This window comes from Hippopotamus amphibius, chromosome 8 (assembly GCF_030028045.1).
Source record: "Hippopotamus amphibius kiboko isolate mHipAmp2 chromosome 8, mHipAmp2.hap2, whole genome shotgun sequence".
NCBI classification, from domain to species: domain Eukaryota; kingdom Metazoa; phylum Chordata; class Mammalia; order Artiodactyla; family Hippopotamidae; genus Hippopotamus; species Hippopotamus amphibius.
The window spans coordinates 98,026,901-98,049,455 of record NC_080193.1 but is presented as its reverse complement, the minus strand read 5'-3'; the positions used below and the strand labels follow the sequence as shown (position 1 = coordinate 98,049,455).

The 22,555-nt window shown below is 41.1% G+C and overlaps 1 protein-coding gene and 1 long non-coding RNA gene across 2 annotated transcripts in view; one reads left to right on the top strand and one right to left on the bottom strand.

The window, feature by feature from the left end:
- The window catches only part of LOC130858413 (uncharacterized), a 171,015-nt gene that overhangs the window by 100,364 nt on the left and 48,096 nt on the right, over positions 1-22,555 (bottom strand). The gene's annotated exons all lie outside the window — the stretch shown is intronic.
- On the top strand, positions 287-1,726 carry LOC130858410 (syntenin-1-like). Its single transcript, XM_057744794.1, has one exon. The coding sequence runs from the start codon at positions 422-424 to the stop codon at positions 1,316-1,318; it is 897 nt and encodes a 298-aa protein (XP_057600777.1). The 5' UTR covers positions 287-421; the 3' UTR covers positions 1,319-1,726.

Below are 22,555 nucleotides of genomic sequence, written 5' to 3'. Positions count from 1 at the left end.
GATCCAGGCATGAAGGTTTGGACATCTTTGGGGGACCATTCTGTCTGTTATATATAGCTTATCAAGTTTGCTCCTCACCACTTTCTCCACTCCAAAGGAACTCACACTTTTGATGGTAAGAGAGTACCGGATTTGGAGATTCCATTATCTGGTCATCAAATCATCTATTCGGTTGTGGAGTATGGATATTTCATTGGGCTTTTCTAGAGTTTACATAAAACTTCCTCTCAGAGCCAGTGACCGGCGGCGGCGACGGTGAGCGGGTGTCTGCGGCCTAGGTCATGAATACCTTGCAGAAGCAAAAATAAAGGCATAGGGAAACCCAGTTTTACTAGAAACAGAATTTTAATAACAACTTGAACATAAGAAACCCAAAATTTTATTCTAAACTTTACTGGCTTTGAAGAAAAATCCTACAAAAATGTCTCTGTACCCATCTCTCGAAGACCTGAAGGTAGACAAGGTGATTCAGGCACAAACGGCCTTTTCTGCAAACCCTGCGAATCCAGCGATTTTATCTGAAGCTTCTGCTCCCATCTCTCAGGATGGAAATCTCTATCCTAAACTGTATCCGGAGCTCTCTGAGTACATGGGCCTGAGTTTAAATGAAGAAGAAATATGTGCAAATATGGCCGTGGTCCCCGGAGCACCAAGTCAGGGGCAGTTGGTAGCAAGACCTTCCAGCATGAACTATATGGTGGCACCTATAATTGGTAATGATGCTGGCACCCGCAGAGCAGAAATTAAGCAAGGGATTCGAGAGGTCATTATGTGTAAGGATCAAGATGGGAAGATTGGGCTCAGGCTTAAATCCATAGATAATGGTGTATTTGTTCAGCTAGTCCAGGCCAATTCTCCATCCTCATTGGTGGGTCTGCGATTTGGGGACCAGGTGCTGCAGATCAATGGGGAGAACTGTGCCGGCTGGAGCTCGGACCGGGCACACAAGGTGCTCAAACAGGCTTTTGGAGAGAAGATTACCATGACCATCCGTGACAGGCCCTTTGAACGGACAATTACCATGCATAAGGACAGCACTGGACACGTTGGCTTTGTCTTTAAAAACGGGAAAATCACATCCATAGTGAAAGACAGTTCTGCAGCTAGAAACGGTCTTCTCACAGAACACAACATCTGTGAGGTCAACGGACAGAATGTCATTGGACTGAAGGACTCTCAAATTGCAGACATACTGTCCACGGCTGGGAATGTAGTTACTATCACAATCATGCCTGCTTTTATCTTTGAACATATTATTAAACGGATGGCCCCAAGCATTATGAAGAGCTTGATGGACCATGCCATTCCTGAGGTTTAGAAGTCACAGCACCGTGGAAACTTCGTTGAAGTTCTTCCGTTTACGTCTTCTGCAACTTACCTTTCTCTTATGCACATGGAGCTTCCTAGGAGCCAGCGAGCATATGCTGCAGGAGGACCTTCCTGTCTTACAGTCGGGCTGGAAATCTTACTGTTTGATCTGATGTCTTGTTCAGACTTCAAGATAGTTGTAGCCTTATCCTGGTTTTACAGTTGAAAAGACTTACCTTCATAGACGAGTTTCTTTACTGGAAACCTGATGCTTTTACAAGCTGTGTGATGAGGATGACTGATACAGGCTCAGCTTTCTGTTAGAACCAGTCAACCTTCATCTTGGGTATCAAGTAGTGCTGTTCATAACACTTTACTTCTATGGTATATTTGCATTTTTACTGTGTTACCATACTACATTTAGAATTACTTTTTTTTTTTCTTTCAGTTGTGTGTGTGTGTGTGTGTGTAAAACACCAATTAAGTAACACTGGTTTCATTCCATGTGAGCATTATTATACAGTGTATGTAGGCTGCAAGGGACTGTATTGATTATCATTACATTTTTAACTGCCTTCACTTAATATGCTTGAACTGTCGCCTTAACTATGTTAAGCATCTAGAATAAAAGCCAAAATATAACTATTGCTGCCTTTCTAAAAGCCCGAATGCAGTTCTATATTAAACTGAAATGTACCAGAGCAGCGCAGTGGCACACACTTGCATTGAGATTTTCTAGTCCTTGTGTAATGGAAACTTCTTTCTTCTAAAAGTTACTGGTATCACTTTCTCAGAAATGAATCACTATATATTTAATTAAAAATTCTTGTACTAAATAGGATAAACCTTGACTCCTTTTTCATGTGTAGATTAAGTGGGATGATACCTGATTTTGGCATTTACCTGTAACCTGTAACCTAGCTGCTTTGGGATGGTCTTAGAATGCTGTCCTGGTAATTTGTTCCATTTCCTGACTCCTCCCTGCAAACAAAATGACAGAGACACGTCATCCTGATTTTTTCCCCTTCTCTTTGGTTTATGCCTATTCTATTTTAATTAAAAATGTATAAATAAAGTTAAAAAAAAAAAAAAAACTTCCTCTCAAAACAATTTTCACACAGTATGCTCACCAGTCAGCATTCTGATTAAATTCACCTCCAGGTAACTTGATATCAGGAAGGGACATTTCAGGATAGAGAATGCAAATAATTCAATAGAAATTAAAATATAACTATAAATTAACATATAGATGTAAAATTATAAATATATATTAAGATAAATATAAATTAAAATGACGACATTCTGCTGTCAACTGGAATTGATCATATGAGTCAATAATCAAAAGAATGATCATGTCTAGGAGTACTTAAAACACCCAGTATCCTCACTCTAATATGGTGGTTCAAATGAGTTGGTCCCCCGAGAGACTGTCACCAGAGCCATACGTCAGCCTCATCATGGTCCCCCTCCCCACAAATCACCATTGAAGAGAGCTATTGGAGAAAATTTTTTATATAGATGCTAATAGACATAACAGAATCATAGGACCTTCTTTAAGAGTGTCTATCAAGACAGGAGAGTCAGTAGACCAGAATCTTGTGAGAGGATGCTGTTTATCAGTAGGTAGAGATGAAGAAAGGAGTAATGGATATCCCAACCTGGGAGGAATGAGCCATTCTGTCAGAGATGCTACTTAGCCTGCCTCTCCTAGCATCCTGACTGTAATTGTTAATGAGATCCACTTGGCATCCTGAGCAATTCCTGGGGGTGTTATTTATCAATAGATATTATAAATATAATAATGAGTCCCACACTGTGGAGTGGGAACCAAACCCATGTACATATCTGTATGCATATATGTACATACACATATTATACTTGTGTGTATATTTTTAAACAGGATTCTGTGTGGGCTCGGTGTTCATTTCCAATCCCTTAGGGCTCTGCTGTATCCCATGCCTCATGCCACTGTGTGGCCAGTGCATCTGCGTTAGTGTCCTAAATCCCGCCCCCTTTGAATTTGTGCCATCTTGGTTTTCAAGCGCTATATTTTTATATTATCATTTGACACCAAACACTACTTTTCCTAATTTGTCATGGCTACACTTCTGGGGAATGGCTAAACTTCTTGTAATGGGGACTGTGTGCTCCCCATCCACTGCTTCATCACCTCACATCAGAATCCTTGGAACTGTACTACTTTTATTACTGTATTACTTTCTTCTGAAATGTTTTTCACTATTTTTGTATTTTTTGTTTACATTTATTTATTACTATATTACTTTTCTCATTCTGCTAGAATTTCTGCACTAACTGTAGACTCTTAAATCAGCAGTTTTCAAAGAGAACCTGGAGGTCAAAGAGGAAAGAAGAGCCACTCGCTAAACTCCACTTGCAGCTGGACACCATGAATATATCATAGAACAGGCTGACTGCCTACGACTTTCGTAAAAGCTTGATTTTCATTAGATTTCCCCTCCAACTTTTTCATAATCTAGGCTTCCTGCCCTGTGTTAATTATATTTCCAACCCAAAACCAACAAACTAAGAGGCTGCATGTTGTGATGGAAAGTGTGCTGGACCATACGCCAAAAACTGTGAGGTTTAGGGCCAACTCTGGAGCTAACCAGCTGTGTGACCTTGAACAAGTCACTGCATCTCTCAGAACTGTTGTTCCCTCACTTCTTTAATGAACAGTTAATAAAATTATGCCTATGATTTCTTCCCACTCTATGTTATGTTATTCTTCGACCCTGATTCCCTTTCTCCTTACAATTAATATGCTATATATAACAACATAATCTACGATTCTTAAAAACCAGGCTAAGTTTTTATTACTACTTCCTACTAAACATAAATTACTACTCATGAGTTATATAACACTAAAAATGAACACTACATGCAATTTCTAAAACAATTTTGTTAAATTTATTTCAGGTATGATTCAGCAAATGAGGTATTTAACATACCACTGTGAGAGAAAACCTTGGTTTTAAACCCCAGCAAATAAAAACTGGATCTGAAAAACTGGAGCTAAGATTGGCTGGGGTCCATCATCTTTATGAGAGTAGAGGGACTTAGAATATACCATTTGCCTAAGAACTAGGCAGATAATCTGGAGCAAGAGGGCAGGGGGGTGGTAAATTGGTGGGAAAATTAAAGATACATTTTCCCCAGCTGTCTGATTTTTCACACAGTTGAGGTTTGAGGTTATAGTATGTAACTCGAATATGAAACATCACTGGGAGGAAGGGAACTCATTTAAAATTATGTTAGTTGTAGAATTATAACTAGGTGTAAAGCAAAGAAAGTAGTTATCTATTATTCATTCCTTCTGAAGAGACATTTCCTGTCTGTGAATACAAAGCCAGACTAGAATTCACTTGCTGAAACTTGGAGATGCTATGAGAGAACATTTCATTTTCATTTGCTCTGACCTTGTGTATGATAATGGAGCTTCCTTAAAATACTGTGACACGTGTCTGTTCTCCATATATTGCACCCCTGAGAGTTATCCCCCTGGCCTCATGGGCGGTGGGGGAGGGGGGGGCGGGGATTAACCTCAGAGGGTTTTAGTGTCTTGCCCAAGGTCATCTCAAGACTCTGTCTACTTAGACAATTCTGAACAGATCTGGCCACGAAAGTCAGTTAAGCTAGTTATCTATGTTTCCATATGTGACTGCCTATATTACATGAAGGATTTCCCTTACTGATATCTGATCCCAACCAATCAGCACATCAGGTTGACCAGAAGTTAATCTTCCTCCTTGTTCATCCCAAGTGTCTCCAGGTACTGAGTGAGGCTGTGTAGGCAGCTTCTCTTCAGCATGGTGATGATGATGGAAGTGCCCTGCTGGAGACATTGTGCAGACACAGACAACCTTCATGCTAAAGTGCTAAATCGAGTGCCCTGTCTCCTGACCAAGGCCTTGATCGGAACCAAAGCATAAAACCACAAGCAGCAAGAACCTCCATAAACAGAGGTAAGACTTCCCTTGGTTATCTTCTTTTGTTTTTGTTTTCTCCAATTAAATTATGCACTAAATCAACATTAATATTCAATCAGACTTGACCTAGAATCTAATCAGATAGTCAATTTTGACCTAAAATCTAATCTCCTCATTTTCTAAAAATTATTAAATCAGAACATAATCTCATTGAATCAATGTCATCAAGTTCAAGCCCTCCAAAAATTGATGGCTAGATGGATGGATAGGTGGGTGGATAGATTGTAAGGTAGAAGGATGGATGGATGGGTATGTGAACACATGATGGATGGGTAATAGATGGATAGATGAAATGGATTAATTCCTTTTCCTAGACTATAGTTACTGGTTCCAACCTCAAGAGTACAGAATGTACCTCTTCATGTAGATACCCCCTTGCTAAAATCCTGCACTGGTTAAAAAATGAATGTAAATTTTCTCTGATGAGCTTTTTATCATGTTCATAAGAAGGAGAAGTCTGATATAAAGTAGTAAAACAAAAATAAACAAACCTATAATTTGGAGTAGCAGCTCTGGGGACAATAACAAGGTTTTCCAATCTCCCAGATCATAATTAACAGTGTAAAGAATTAAAGGGAAGTTCAGGAAGGAGTGCTTAAACCTTTTTGTAAATTTAAAAACAAGTAATGATCTCCATTGCTGTTCTCCAGGTTTATTCAAATTTGGACAATTAGGACAATTAAACATAAAACAGAGACAGTTCTAAAGAGGGAGCTGCAACAAAGCAGAATAATTGCTGGTACAGGCTATCAAATTTACATAAAAAAAGATTAAAAAGCTGATTTCCATTTAAAAAACAAGATCAGGCAACATCTAAAATAGATAACACAACCCGCTGAGAAAAGCTCTTTTCATCAATAAAGGAGAAGCAAAGGTGATTATACCTAACAAAACTAATCTTCTATATTGCTTTAATCACCTGAAACCACTTTAACTGTTTGTTTGGGAACTGTTATGTGAAGAAAAAAAAATATTGCATGTAAAAGTGTCTCATTTCCAGGTTTCAATAAAACATAGACACCATCAAGATCATGTTCACACATTCTCTGTTCACCACCTGCCCTCTTCTTCTCTAGATCCTGTCTTCTCTCAGTTACCAAAGTTTTCATCAATTACAAATCCACCCATTCTAGAACTTGAAAATTTGCCATGTAATTGGTTTAACAGATGCTTCCAGAATAGCAGCTCTGTTTATTGTTACAGCAACCCATGAACAAAGTAGATTGTAAAGCCATTTCCTTCCTGGACTCAGCGCCTACGTGGCATTTTGAGCTCTTTTCAAAACAGAGAAAGAGCATAACTACCTGAATTTGAATATGTGCCATCACCAGATCTGTTGTTAATATTTACTATAGTGTCTGTGTTTGCAAGAATAGTTACTTATTCATTAGTTCAGTACTTTCATGATTTGAGCTTGAGGAATCAGAAACACTTAAACAGATCTCAAAGTCAGGGGATCGATTGCCATATTATATTGTTATTCTTAAAGCTTCTTGTTACATCCCCCGAATTACAACTATCCCAGTCATGAATTTGGATTGGTTAAGAAAAATGGAAAGAAGTTAAAAATTGGGAGACATTCCCATTTCAGTCCATTTATATAGAAGCAACGAAATGCTGGTGGTAGCAAGAGCTTTCACTATACCAGATGATGGGGCTCAGGACATGCTACCCCAAAATATGGCACCTTGGCATATGGGATAGCTGAAGCTGAAGGAATCTGAGAACAGCAGGTACAGGAAGGAATTTCTGACCTTCCCCCAGAGCAGGTCATGTGAGCGGTGCCCTCCCAAATACCTTGAGGAAAGAAGTATCCTTACCTCCAAAGATGGAGGGATGCTGAGAGTCATCTAAACCTTGCTAAGTCCCCCCCATTTACCACCTTTAGCTCATACCCTTTGTCCTATCACGCTTTACAACAACTCTCCACTTTCCATCAAACCTGGTATAAAAACACTCAGGGTTAACAGTTTCTTCACGTCTTCATTCCCTTATGAAGGTTCCTGTGTCACATAAAACTTACATGAAATAAGTGTCTATGCTTTTCTCTTGTTCATCTGTCTTTTGTTACAGGGGCCCCAGCCAAAAATCTAGAAAGGTAGAAGGGAAAGAAGTTTTTCTTCCCCTGCACAACAAACCACAGATCAAACAACATGAATAAAAGCAAAATCCAACCTTAGGGCAAGAAAGGAAAAGATGGATTTGACTTTAAACTGTTTCACAAATTCTATCAAAACTTGTGCATACACTTCTCTAGCTGCTGTGTCTTCAAACTCTTCACGTGAAAAGTGACTATTGTATGTTATTTACATGGAAAAGTTCCAAATGCATGTATTTGTGAATGTAAATTTATAATGTCCTATATCTGATTTATGTAGAAGCAACACCTACAAAAAGCATCACAAATGGTAGAGGACAAGATACATTTAAAGACAGGCCATCAACCCTTACATACATTGACTGAGACTACAGCATAGTAAGAACTCATGTAATAATAGAATTTCAAAACTTTAAACCTCTCCTGATATTTGCAGTTATACTAATATATCTCTTTCCATGGGAATAATCCTAAAGTACTTGCTAGGGATGAGAGCTGCCTGGGATTGAATCCAAGAGAGAGAGTAAGCTAAAACTAGATTATACCTTTGGTTTTGGCACCAATGCTCTCTAGGACTTGAGGTCAGTGCCTTAACCTCAGAGCATCTTAGCTTACCCATCGGCAAAAGGACCTCAGTGGCTTTCCTGCCAAGCTCTAAAAGAACATGAAAATATGAACTAGAAACTCCACGTCACTCTGAATCCCTCAGATAAAGATCTTATAAATATTTATTACTGCTGTTATTATTATAGTAAAACATGCTTCAGCCCCAGATACAACTACTTCAGCTATACATGCCATGCAACCAGGGAGAGAAGACAAACACTTGCTTTCCCTAAGTAGCCATGTGAACTGGAATCTAGTCAGCATTCACATATTTTTAAATGTCCACAATATGTTAAAATATTAAATAGATAAAAGACATAGCCTATACTTTAAGAGATATGCAAGGTAAAAGGGAAGAAAGGGCAAAACATAGAGAAGAGTAAGACATAAAAACAAATAACAGGGACTTCCTAGGTGGCACAGTGGGTAAGAATCTGCCTGCCAATGCAGGAGACACGGGTTCGAGCCCTGCCCCAGGAAGATCCCACATGCCGTGGAGCAACTAAGCCCGTGCGCCACAACTATTGAGCCTGTGCTCTAGAGCCCGTGAGTCACAACTATTGAGCCCATGTGCCGCAACTACTGAAGCCCACACGCCTGGAGCCTGTGCTCTGCAACAGAAGAGGTCACCACAATGAGAAGCCCGCGCACCACAAGGAAGGGTGGCCCCCGCTCGCCGCAACTAGAGAAAGCCCATGTGCAGCAACGAAGACCCAACACAGCCAATAAAATAAATAAATAAATAAATTTATAAAAAAACAAATAACAACATCTGGATCTCTATTTCTGCCTTGCAAACTGGTTGATTTGTACCATTTTTCTATAGTCCACATATATGTGTTAATATACAATATTTGTTTTTCTCTTTCTGACTCACTTCACTCTGTATGACAGTCTCTAGGTCCATCCATGTCTCTACAATTGTCCCAGTTTCATTGCTTTTTACAGCTGAGTAATATTCCATTGTATATACGTACCACATCTTTTTTATCCACCAAGTGGGGAAAGCAGGGAGGGTTGGGGGGGAATGAATTGGGAGATTGGGATACCAAATTGTACACTCTAAATACATGCAGTTTATTGTATGTTAACTGTATCTCAAGAAAAGTTCTTAAGAAAAAAAACAAACACATAAGAAGTGCTGTTAAAAAAAACCAAACATCGTAGATGAACCTCACATGTATTTAACAAGTGAAAGAGGCCAGGTATATACTGTATGATTCCATTTATATGAAGTTCAAGACTGGGCACAACTAATCTATTATTAGAAGTCAAATAGTGGTTGCCTCTTACTGCTATTGGATGGTAACAGACTGAGAAGGCACACGGGGTGCTGGAAATGTTCTAGATCTTGATCCAGGTGGTGGATTTCTGGGAAAGAACATATGTAAAAATTCATCAACCTACACACTTAAGATGTGTGCCCTTTATGTACATTGTACCACAATTTTTAAAATTTTTAAATAAAGAAAAGCTGTAAGGGCCTTAAGTTTGATGGAGTGTAGTTGTGTGGAATTATAATGATGACTGTTGGGGGGATGCAAGAGTGGCTGAAGGAACAGAGAAGGGCAGGATCCCTCAGACAATGTTTCAAGAGTGTGGTTTCCATGTGATGAGGGGCTTGACTTGGCAAAGAGGAAGGGAGAGAGCACTTCCCACAAAGGAATAGCAAGAGGTTCCCGGATGGTCCAAGACTGTTTCCAAGTCGTCAAAAACACCATGGACCTATGACTACAATGGAAGGCTCCAGGATGAAAGATCCGGCAAAATGCTCTCAGCTGAACAAATAGCAAACAGTTCTACGACTCAAGAATTTTGGTCACGTAAGCTATCCCAAGACGATAAATCCAAGATTTAGGGTGAGAATATTTAAAGTCTTCTCAGAATTGGAGAAAGCTGGAACTCAACTGTTTATGTCTACAGACATGTCAGATGCAGTCATTAAAATGGCATCTATTTATTCCGAGAGCATTCTAAGAAGCAACTGTGAGCAAAGCAACTGCATACACATAAGAGGATGAGCACCTTTCTCTATCCACCTCTCACATTCACCATGTCTTCAATAGTAAGATTGGGAGAAGGGCCAGGCTCCCTGAAGCAGAGCCTGAAACCGGAATTCAAGCATACATGATTTACTAGGGATGTACTTGAAAGAAAAGAGCTGTCAGGAGGTGAGGGAAGCAGCCTGGGGAAGAAGAGGGGATGAAGAATGGAGGAGGGGAGGCCCCTACAGAGTGCACCCCTTTAGGCAAGGAGTTTCTCCTTTTGTACCCATCCTGTCAATCATTTACTACAGGTTGGGTGGGGAAGACAGTAACCTCCCACAAAGAGACTCCTGTTAGCCAAGGACAATTCTTTGGGGAAAAGGCTGGTGTGCCAGCCTGGTAGAGTGATCTAGGCTGGACATTGTCCACTACAGTAGCTGCCTGAGCACTACATCCATCATCTTTAAATCAGCAGTTCATGTTGGCAATCAGACCAGCCTATCCCTTTCACATCCTCATGATTTGCTCAGCCAATGTCTAAAAAAAAATCACTGGGTTTTCCTACAAAAGAAATTGCATCTCAATATCAAAATGTAGATTGGTTTCAGTGATACTTCAGATCTCTTGTGTTAAGAGTAGTAGTAAAACAAAGTGATTATAATTAGTGCTAGGAGTGGCAATAAGCTCCAGTTTGTCTTCAGAAAAGAATTTCCTTCAGATCTCAGGAAATTTGGGAGTAAGAGAGAAACAGAATAAAATTTGGGAGGGGGACAGAAAGTGTCTTCTCTCAAGCCATAAATCATAGAAATTGAATTAGATCATCTCAAATTGAGGGACAAAAAGCCAGTTATAGATCCATTCCACGACACTGGCTGACATGGATTCCATTTGTGACTCACCGAGTAGCATTACTTATTCTGAGTGCTCCTCTGACAATGCAAGCACTTAACATGAAGACATGTGTAACATTGCGGGAGGATAGAGGAAAAAGCAAAATCTGATGGTTTGCCTAGAAAGCAAACTCTGAGTGTCAAGCATTTCTAAAGGCTGCTCTCAGTGTCTCTGTTAAATTCTGCTTTTTGCATAGCTCAAAATTTATAAAAACCTATTTTATTTCCAAACACAACACAATTAAACCATTTTAATCTCAACCTTAGGGCAATAGATCACTAGAAGGCTAACTATGTGATAACTAGATGAGTCGTGGATCCAGCCCTAGGTGAGAGGGGGAAGGCGGAGGGGAGCTGCAGAGAGGGGCTGGGACCTGAGAGCTGTGGCCTCCAGCTGAGGACTACACCTCCTGTGAAAGCAAGCGGGGCAAATAAATACCCCCAACTACTCGCTTCTCCTACCTGCTGATCACCTGTCGGTGACATCCTTGTCCAAATCCATCCACAAACCAGGGAACCAGGGTCTCCCCAGTGCAGTCCACACAGGCACAGAGCAGGCTGGGGAAGAGTGGAGAGTGGATCTGGGCAGCAAACAGATAATATCCAGCATGGAATCCCATTATCCTAAACATGTAACTTGTATCTTTTATAAACAGGTTTGAAGTCATAGTTTAAAAAAAAAAAAGTTTTTTCAACTTATTCCTTGTGAGAAGTGCTTCATGTATCATTGATAATAACAATTGCTAGTTATTTTATATTATTTCATCCTCATAATAACTCTGCATGGCGGGTAAAATTGCTTTGTTTTGTAAATGATCAACTTGAGGCTTAGAGGGACTAAGGAACTGGCTTCACATTAGACAGCAAGGAAAGGAAGGGGCGGGGATGAGACTCAAGAACGCTCTGATGTCATAGCCCATGGGCTCTCCTCTGTCCTTCTTCCCTGTGACAAAGATGCTGCCAGTGTTCAGAACACTTTAGAAGCCCTCCTCTGCATTGCTTTTAAAGCGCTTTTAGGAGCCTTCTCCCCTCCCCCAAATCAGTCACATTACTTTATAGTCACACATTTTTAACAACAGTAAGAGAAGATGGCGATGATTCATCATCACGTTCACCAGATGTAAGGCCAGATGACGCTTGAGTATTTCTAAAAGTCAAGTTAGATCCACCCTCCAAGGACTGAGGATATTAAAAATGAGCTCTGAATGATAACTCCAAAAGAGAAGTCTCAGAAACAACATCTGTAGTGCCGGACGTCTCAGTTAAGAACATGGTACCTTTAAAACGGACTGTGGTTCTCCCAAGGAGTAACCCCAGGCCTCCTACAGAGGTCCACTGCCTATTCATAGGAGCTGGAAAACTGGAAACAACCGAAATCTTTAAAAACAAACGTGTGTGTGTACTACCTGCCTCCACCCCCACCCCACCCTTCATCAGATGGAAGTCAACATAGAGTACAGGAACTGGCTGCCTTGCCCACCTGATTTACCCAGCTCTGTGCATGGAGCCTGGCACATGATAGATTCTCAAAAAATATCTGTCGAATGAATGAGTGAGTGAGTGAGTGAGTGAATGAATGGATGGAATTCCTCTTCCTTCCTAGAGCATCACATTTGTGCAAATATCCCATACCCCTTTGTGTCTCTCTGCATGAGCAAGAACTGACAGTAATGATGACGACAAAGTGTTTTTTTTCCCTCACTTATGAGGCCAGCGGATCACCTACAGAATTACCTATGGCAAAGTAAGCAAATAAACACAATAACCCGCTACTCCTCTCATCCTCTACACCACACCCCCACGCCAGCTTCCCTCTCTCCCTCACACATGCAAGTGTCAAAACAATCACCAGTTCTGCTTGGCACACATCAAACCTCCTTTTCTTAACAAGGCCATCCAAAAAATAATGAGTATTATTACATCCCCTCCACGGCCATGTAATCGGCTAATACTAAAAGCGCTAAGAGAGATGGCGTTTTGCTGGTTCACATCTAAAATTTAGACAATCAACCATGAATGCCTCGGGCTCATCACATGCTGGGAGAAGCAATAATAATACGTCTGGCCAGATTTCCCTGCCAACTGGAAGGCCCAGGTTGGGGAGCAGATGTGCTGTGGAGGTGATGCATTTGGTTTTCAGTGGGGAGGGTCTGAGGGTCTCATCTGTCTTCCGCACCCCTACTGGTCAGCTCAGAGCTCAGCACTAATGCCAGCTGCTTAAGGCACTGCTCTTGTGTGAACCCTCCCGTCACGGGGAAAGAAGCGTGCCCCAAGGAGGAGACAGCCCCGAAGCGGTCTGTGCCCTGGTGGCACTGACAGGCTTTGTTTCACAGGCTCCTTTCTTCCGATGTGGCATCAACCTTTCCCTTCCCCACAGCCAGAGTTTTGTGGCATTCTTTTAGGTGATTGTGTTCCCTTGGTACACTAGGGAAGTCTAGCTCCTGCTTATACAATCAGCCTGCAGACTCCACGTCGGCTGGAAGCCACAGATGACCAACTGCAGAATCAATAGGTCTCTGTTGCTGCCACGTGAGGGAGACCCTGAGCTTATCAGCAGCATCGTGATAAGCACCTATTTGCCTGACATCTCCTCAATCAATAACTTTGTTATTGTTTGCATTATCTGACTATAAGTTTGGTCAATATACCCAGCTAGTAGGTAACATGAGCTGGCATTGCATTTCAATTTTTTTCCCCAGTTTAACTCTCTCTGCACCAGCTGGAAGGAGTCACCAAGTGAACCTCACCAGCTCTACTTCTGCCTTTGCTGAGTTTCACTGAACCCTCCAAGACATGGGCTATCTGGAGACAAGGAAATTAATATTGCCCAGGTCTAAACCAAACTGAATAAACCCTGCCTCTCTTTTGCTATTATTTTTATTAGGTTTTCACAAGGATGGGCAGATGGTTGTGTGTGTGTGTGTGTGTGTATTTCCTTTACTTACTGCATTGGAGAAAAGGAAATCAACTAGCTAGTATGTGGATCAAGATGTGCAGTGCAAATGGTATTAGCTGGGTGCGAAATGGCTATGGGCCTAAACAGGTTTTGAACCCATCTACATGATTAGCCAAAGACAGATATGGTAACACCATAAAATAAATAAACTAAATAGAATAAAAATAAATATTCTTGAATTCTGCCACAAATCAGCTCTGTGCGCCACGTCAGAAGGGCCCCGGCCATTGTGTGCTGAGAATTACTAGCAGATGGCCCGGCACGTGGAGGTGGCTCCAGCTGGCCCCTCACCCCTCTCAGGATCGTACGGGGCTCTCAGAGGAGATCAGGCCCAAGAGGTTACAGCTAATCATAAAAACAGAAATAAAACTTGTAGTAACAACAGTGCGCAATGCATAGAATGCTTTGATTTTCTTATCACATTAAAAATATTTACTGGTTTCTCCAGTCCAGATTTAGTGGCAACCCCAAGTACAGAGGGAATAAACAAATTACTCACTTACCAGAATGAGCCTGGTAGTGTTCATCGCCTACTTCATCATTCTGCCTTTTTTTTCTTTTTTTTGATTGGTTATGATGTTATTCATATATAACTGCATTGGTAATGGGGTATAACTATATAGATCACAGAAAGTTTCTTTTTTAATAAATTAGCTTTAAGAGTGTGCCACAGGGTTTTCAAACGGCAAACTGCCGCTTCCTAGTTCCTGGACTCACGGAACTCCAGAGCCAGCCTCCCAGCACGTGCTGACTGGCCCCCTGAGTTTACAGCTGAGTGATGGCCCAAGTCAAACAGCTCGTCATCTCGGCCCCAGATCTCAACTTCCTGCCTTCAGCTCCCCTGCTTGGCAGGCCTCCCACACACCTTTCCATTTGGCTGTCCTTGGCTCGCCACTTCTGATCCCTCAGCTGTTCATTTCTCTGCCATTCATTAAAGAGGCATGGGGACAAGGGGGAGCCACTTGGTGTGAGGCAAACACTTGACTTCTATCACAAACCCTGAGGGTCGTTGAGACCCGCTTTGCAATTTGTAAGGGAGAGGAAAACAGGAAGAAAACCAGAAGGAGACAGAGAGGAAGGGATCAGACAGAAAAAGGAAGGGAGGTTTGTGTCTATGTACTCAGACACACGAGATGTGAATAAACGCCTCCCCCCAAAGCTCTCCTTCCCTCCCCCTCTCACTATTAACTTAACCTAAAGTCCCAACAAGAATTGATCAGCTAACAAATAGATCCAAAGGGGCTAACGGGGTTGATGTGGACGTATCATGGGAAACAATGAGTCATGCAAAATTATGAATGAAAAACAAGTGCAATCAATATATGACAATAGATGTGAGCGGGGGATGGTAACGAGTCCATGGCGCTGACTCCTTTGTTTCCCATCATGCCTGGTGGAGTTTTGGACACGCTACCCCCAGAACCTTGGGGTATAGAGTATTTTAAGCTGACGGAGTCTGAGGAAATAGTAAGTGCAGGAAGGACTCTCTGGCCTCCTTCCCTTGCCCGTCTCCGCTGAAGCAGGTCACAGCCTCATGTGAGAGGTGCCCTCCCTGTACCCAGAAGGAGGACAGGAGCATCCTTATCTCCTGAGATGGAAAGAATCCCCCCCAACAGACCTAGCTAAGTCCCCCAGTTACTACATTCAGCTCACACTCTTTGCCCCATCATATCCCTCCACAGCGCTCCACCCCTCATCCAACCTGGTATAAAAGCACTCAGTTTTAACCATTTCTTTGGGTCCTCATTTCCTCATGGAGGCTCCCGTGACACACAAGACTCATATTAAATAAATGTGTATGCTTTTCTCCTGTCCATCTGTCTTTGCATCAGTTTAATTTTCAGACCCAGCCAGGGATGCTACGAGGGTTGAGGAAAGCTTTTTTCCTCCCCTCCGTGTCATTCATCACCAGAGCCCGTGTGCTCTAGACCGGGGTGTACCATGGTGACCTACACTGATTGGCTGGACTGAATTAGTTATGTCTTCAGCCTCCTTGTCTTCTGGCTAAAACCAAATGCTGTGATTTCACGTTTATGTCCTGCTCTTTTTCTTTTAGTCATGTGATCCTGCCTTTAAATTTGGGGAGATGTGTCATTGAGAGATGTTATGTGAACAGCGATCACGTACCCGTGAACCACAGAGAGACATCAGTGAGAAACCGGGGACCCACTGGGTGTTTGGGCTTCCTGCATGTGCCCTGCTGAGTTGGTGACATACTCGGTACCCCAGCCCTACTAACAATCTGCTCATTGTCCCTTTTGTGTGGACAGGCTTTCCTTTGTGGCAAACTCCACGGTGTAGGATCCCAAATTCTGACCAGGTTTCCTCATTCATGAACTGGTAGGTTTTAGTTAATAATTTACCTTTTCAAACATGGAGTCCTGATACAGCATTCACTCGAGGCTTCCCAAGTGCCTGCTGGTGAGTAACAGGATTCTGTAGAAATAAGTTCTTTTTAAAAAGTCTGTCCTTGGCACTGTAATCTGAAGCATAGCAATTCAGCCTCTCTGGCCATCTTCATGTGTGTTTCTTGCCCACAGAATTAAGTTGGAAGATCAGAGCCGTCATCTGTCTCTACATGCGATTTCTTGCTTGTCAGCTGGACAGGGAAGTGCCTTATTCGGGTATATTAACGTTAGTCCTACTAACACATTTCCAAGTTCCCTAGCTGCCATGTTACTTGAACCATGTCAACTCTGGGAGGGAGAGGTTTGCTTTTCCTTCCTGTAACCTCAGGACTGATTTAATTAAGCATCTCCTCCAGTCCCAATTTATAGTCTGAAAAGTGTTCTCACAGCAGCTCTTCGATGTGCTATGTTTTTCAATGAGCTGAAATGCAACATTAAGTGGAAACACCATTCTGAGTGTCTGCTGCCACCCCGAGAGCAGCTCCAACAAGCACATTTGTCTCCGAATGTTTAAGGGCAAAGGGTTGAATAAATGTGTGGTGGTTTCCTTTGGTAACTTAGCAGAGTTCTAGAAGGCAGAGGAGAGGATGACTAAATTCCTATGGGCTCCTGGGGAGGGCAAAGCTTCACCCCAGCCTCCTGCTGCGAGGAAATAACCATTTAAACCTTATTTTATAAATCACAAATTCTTTTTTTTCCAAGATTAAAACTAAAAATCAGAAAAGCCTAACACATAGGGGTAGAGGATAAGGGGAAAGGATGTCAAAGTGTAACTGTCCTCAGTCTGTCCCTAGAGACTTTTTGTTCTACCATCAGGCCCCAGATGTTGGCCCCTGTTTGACAGTCCTGACCCCCCAACCTGCCACCTAGGAATGAATGAAGCCAAATTTCCCATAGGAAACGCCCTTTCCTAGTCCCTCAAAGGCTTCCACCTCAAAATGAAATCTGACAAAAGAAACAAATTAGATTAAATTGCAGCGCTAAGGGCTTCAGATTGCTCAGATAGAAGACTCGGCAGAGCTGTTAGGACTAAGCAAAATCATCTGCAAACTAGGGGAAAGATATAGTCTCTTTTTCTTCTGCTGTTCTTGCTGGCCATGGTGCAGTTTTTAATTTCATCGGAAGATAATGAATAGACAGTGGGAGATGGAAGGACCAAGGAAAGGACATCAACCCGAGTGCCCACAGAAGCCAGGTCAGCAATATGTGTGAATGAAAATGGATCAGTGAGAAATTTCACGTGATCGCTCCAGATTTTTAAATGTTAGCAATCCATTCAATTCAAAACAAAAAATCCACGGCGGTTCCCGCAGTGTTGATTGAGGACTTTCTATCTTATGCATCCATGCTGTTATTACCTTCTGTTCGCTGATGGGGAAAAGCAAGTCTCTAAGTGGCAGAACCAATACCTGCCCACAGTTTCAGCCACATTTTATCCACTAAACTGCCTGGGAGTTTTATAGATGGAGAGACGGAGACCCCTCGGGGTTAACTAATGTGACCAGAATCATAAAAGAGTCAGGAGACTTTTTACAAAATAAATCATCAAATGACAGAAACAGAGGAGACTGTGAAGGAACCACGCTGGAAAAGAGAAAAAGAATGAGACATAAGAAAAAAGATAGGTGCCATGGCTGGATGATAACAGCCTCATCCTAATGGCTACCTAGACCAAGAGATAAGGATGTTTTATTGAAAAAATTACAAATTTTCAAACGTAAATAATGCTGCTTCTATCATTAGTCCTTGCCTTTGAAACCAAGTGGTGGAAGAACCTCGTAAATATCTGTGAGGTTCAGATTTAGGCTTCATTCTGGGGTTTATGTAGGCAATGCTGCCCTCTCCTGGCCAAGGTCTTAATAACATGATTCTGTGTTTAAATCTGAACATTTTTGTGTTCCTATTTTCCCAAAGCACTTTGAAGAATTTTGCAACCATTTATCATCACATATATGCATATGATATATTATTTACACAGCACAAAACCCTCTCAAATTTTTATATATAACTTTGGATTTGGGTTTGTATCATTTTTACGTGTGTTTTCTAGAGCACTGGAGCAAATAAATGGAAAATAAATCACATTGCTACTGGGTCTCCTGAACTATCAGAATTTAGTTCCTCAGGGAAGAAGTGTTTTTCTCATGACAGAAAACTTAGAAGAGCTCAAGAGCAGAAAATACTTGTGTGTCTCCAATCTGAACACTATCTGACAGAAATGACTATGCCATTCCATTCTAAGGAAAAGGGGTTATTATATTTGAAGGAAACAACAGCTCAGTTCATAAATATATTTTAGGTAAAAAGAACTGTCCGTGGTTGTGAATAGAAAATCACCTTCTGGTTTCCTTCAGGGACAGATCATTTATACTTAGAGAAACTGCAGACCAAGAAGAGACTGTCAGATAAGAGTTACCATACTAAGAGTAGACACTGCAAGGCAATTTTCTTAGACCTGAGTGACAGTTCTCAAAACCACTAACAGAAGCCTGCTACCTCCCAGCCTGTGCCATGAGCACCTGTCCTATGAGAGCCACACCTGCATGGACGTCATGACGTGGATGGTGGGTAGACACAGGCCCTAAAGGGAGAACATGCCTCTTTCAGAAACATGGTTGGGGAGCATTGTGTAAAGAGGAAGAAATAGAGCCACCATCAAGGTCTCTCTTGAAGAACATCTGCAAGGGAAAGGAGAATTTTCACTCACCAAATCAATTGTTACTCTTGATGGAACTCTAAATCTGAAAATATATGGAAGCCAAATGCCAAGAGTAGACTGAGACCTGCAAGGCACACTTCACTTGCTAACATTCTAGTGTGGCCTGTTTGTTTGATCAAAATATTTTACGTAATAATCCAATTTGGGGGGACTTCCTAGGTGGTACAGTGGTTAAGAATCCGCCTGCCAATGCAGGGGACACAGGTTCGATCCCTACTCCAGGAAGATCCCACATGCTGCGGAGCAACTAAGCCCATGGGCGACAACTATGGAGCCTGTACTCTAGAGCCTGTGACCCACAACCATTGAGCCCATGTGCCACAAATACTGAAGCCCACGTGCCTAGAGCCTGCGCTCCGCAACAAGAGAAGCCACTGCAATGAGAAGCCCATGCACCACCACAAAGAGTAGGCCCCACTTGCCACAACTAGAGAAAGCCTGTGTGCAGCAATGAAGACCCAACACAGCCAATAAACAAACAAACAAACAAACAAACAAATTAATTAAAAAAAAAACCAATTTGGGGTTTTTCAGTAAAATCAAAAAACCTGACACCACTGGTCCTATTTTTGCACAAGGGCTGAGGAGTGGAGCAAGCCCACTGTGGTCTACCCCAGTCCCCAGCACTCTCTGACACACACACAGCCCATTTCATTGATTTACAATACTTGTCTGTGCCTTGTAGGCCTTTAAGTTATTTACCTTTTTGCTCTTGCTCAGAGAATTGTGCTGTACATGTTTATTCTTTAGCAGCCACAGAGCTCAGCAAATTTAAATAGCACTCCAACTTGAGGGAGGGAAAGGCAAAGTTTACAAGCACAAATTCTGATTTATCTCTTTTCATTTCGCCTACACTTTTCCTCCATTGTCTTCCTTCATGATTATAACTTCCCATGAGGGTTTTAGGCATTATTTGAGTTAAAAGTTATCTCTAAAGCACCCAAAGTTTTGGTAAAGAAAGTTTTAATGTAAATCTATATTTAAAATAACTAAATCAGACTAATGGAAAGCACATCGAATTAGGAAGCAGAAAACTGGGATCTTATTTAAACCTTTTCCCCTAATAAGCTCTGTAGCATTAAGTAATCCACTTAAACCCTCTTTACCTTTTAATACTCCATAAGTAAGAGATAAAAATACTTGTTCCTTCTACCTCACCGGGATTTTGTAACAATAACCATAAATCAGAAGACATCTGAGTTTACAGAAGAATAGCCTATAAAGACCAAGATAGCATCGCCAGGATGCAGCAGTAGATATAAAGTAAATATTAAAATGTTATTCAAAGAAAAAAAAGAAGCTGTTTTGAAAAAAGAAGCTGTTGCTATATAATCATATCTTTGGAGAATATACATCAAAATGTTAATAGTTGTTATATCTAGGTAATGAGATTAAGGATGATTTCCCCCCCTTTGGCTTATACCTATTTTTTACTTCCCCTGTAATGAACATATGTAAGCTGTGTAATAAGAAATATAACAAACAATAATAATAAAGGCAGAGATTGGGAGAAATAAAGTAAAACCTCTTTATATTTTCAATTTTAATCACTGATTTCAACTGCAACCATATATAAAATCTCCTTTTTTTAAAAAAATATTTTGGCCACACCACGTGGCATATGGGATTTTAGTTCCCTGCTCAGGTATTGAACCCCAGGCCCCTGCATTGGAAGCGAAGAGTCTTAACCACTGGACCATCAGGGAAGCCCACTAAAATCTCCTTTTGTAGTAAGTACATGTCTTACGTTAGAAACCTGAAAATTAGAAATCTCCTGAGAAAGATGTTACTAGCTAGCAAGCAAACTGGACTAGTCAAGGTGAAACTGCTGATTAGCTATTTTGTTCCTTCCCGTTTCTAATATTTATCTCATCAGAATCAATTAGGCAGACTGATCCAAGCACTGAAGAAACTTTTTCTGATTCCCTCTTTCATTACACGCAAGGCATGTGTAAATTTCTGTGCCTGTGTTTCCACATCAGAATGTGGAGTTTCTAACTCTTAACATCCTCTAGAAATTTTACTCTTTGTGGAGAAATTGTCACTGTATTCTCAGTTCAAATAGCGCTGTAAACCCGTGATTCTTAACGGAGGGTGACATTGCTCCCCAGGGGACATCTGTGCCTGTCTGGACACATTTTTAGTTGCCTCATTGGAGGAGGGATGCTACCGGTATCCAGTAAGTAGAGACCAGGGATGCTGCTCCATGTCCTGTGATGCACAGAACAGCCCCCACAATGAAGAATTAGTAGCAATGGGTTGAGAAGTCTTGCTTAAATAAAAAACGCCCTAAGTTCAGATATAGCATGATAAGAATATATCTGGAGTCTGAAGGGTGAAAGTTATCAACTTTGTACCTAATAATCAAAATACGGGGAGAAGGGGAATCATCTCACAGATTTAAATTACCTGATAATTTGGTATTTCACAAAATATTTACTAGTCCTTTTCATAATAGCCATTGCTTATTGTCGAATGAGATTATTTCTTCTTAAAGTCCCACATATTTGAACCCTGTAGACGGTGACATCACAAAGGAAAATCAGGGAAAGAGTTGTGAAGAGCTTGGTTTGTCACTATTTACATTTCTCTCTACCCAGGATGATGAGAGAAAGTGTGAACTCAATGCTTTGCTGCAGTAAAATGAAACCCATACTCTCAATATCAAATATGCTGACAAGATGTCGCTCCCTTCAAATTCAGAGAGAAAAATATTCTCAACAAGAAACGTGGAAGCTCAGGTTTGTATAAATAAAAAGAAAAAATTTAACTTATTCTGAAAAACAGTATCCTTAACAAAGGAGAATCAACTCTACACAAGAATTTTAAAAACACTCAGATTGAAGTAGAACAAAAGCAAGAAGATATATTTAGACACAAATGCAATAACTGTTTTCATTTGAAAATCGCTCTCCAGAAATTTCTCTAATTAGGCAAATAAAAGGGTTTTATACACCTTCTCAGATTTGTTTATTAGTGTGGATTACTGTTCCTTTTGTGTTTGCAAACAGTTTAAATGGGCTTCATCAGTCAAGAATTATTCAGGATAAAAATTAGCAAGTCATTTTTTAGGGTGAACATTTTTACTCACTTTTGAAAGTCCTATCACCATGCTATCCAGAAATAAGTTATAAAGTAACTGAAAAAAGGGAGAGAGAAAAGACTCATGGAGCCTTTGCCTTTATTGTCTTTGAGCTGAATCCTCGATATTCATCATTAATATGTTATGTTCATAATAGTCATTATAATCGAAATTCATTTGCCTGATTATTCCCTTTTTGACGCCAAGGTCACAGAGCATCCTATTTATAATTCTGGTTCAGGAGGAAATTGAAGAAGGGGAAGAACACGAAATAGCCTCATTGCTCCGTTGATTAACAAGTTGGGTTGGGCCTCCAAACCCCTGACCTCGCTCTCTAGATTTGGTGCAGCAGAGAGAGGGCTGAACATGCAGCAGAGGTCTGGGTAGAATGCTGGCCAAGTATGTGGTACTGGCTCGCATGTAGCTTAGACACCAGATACCAAGAGAAAAAAATAGATATGAGGACTAATGAAAGGCTAATAAAATCCATTTCAAA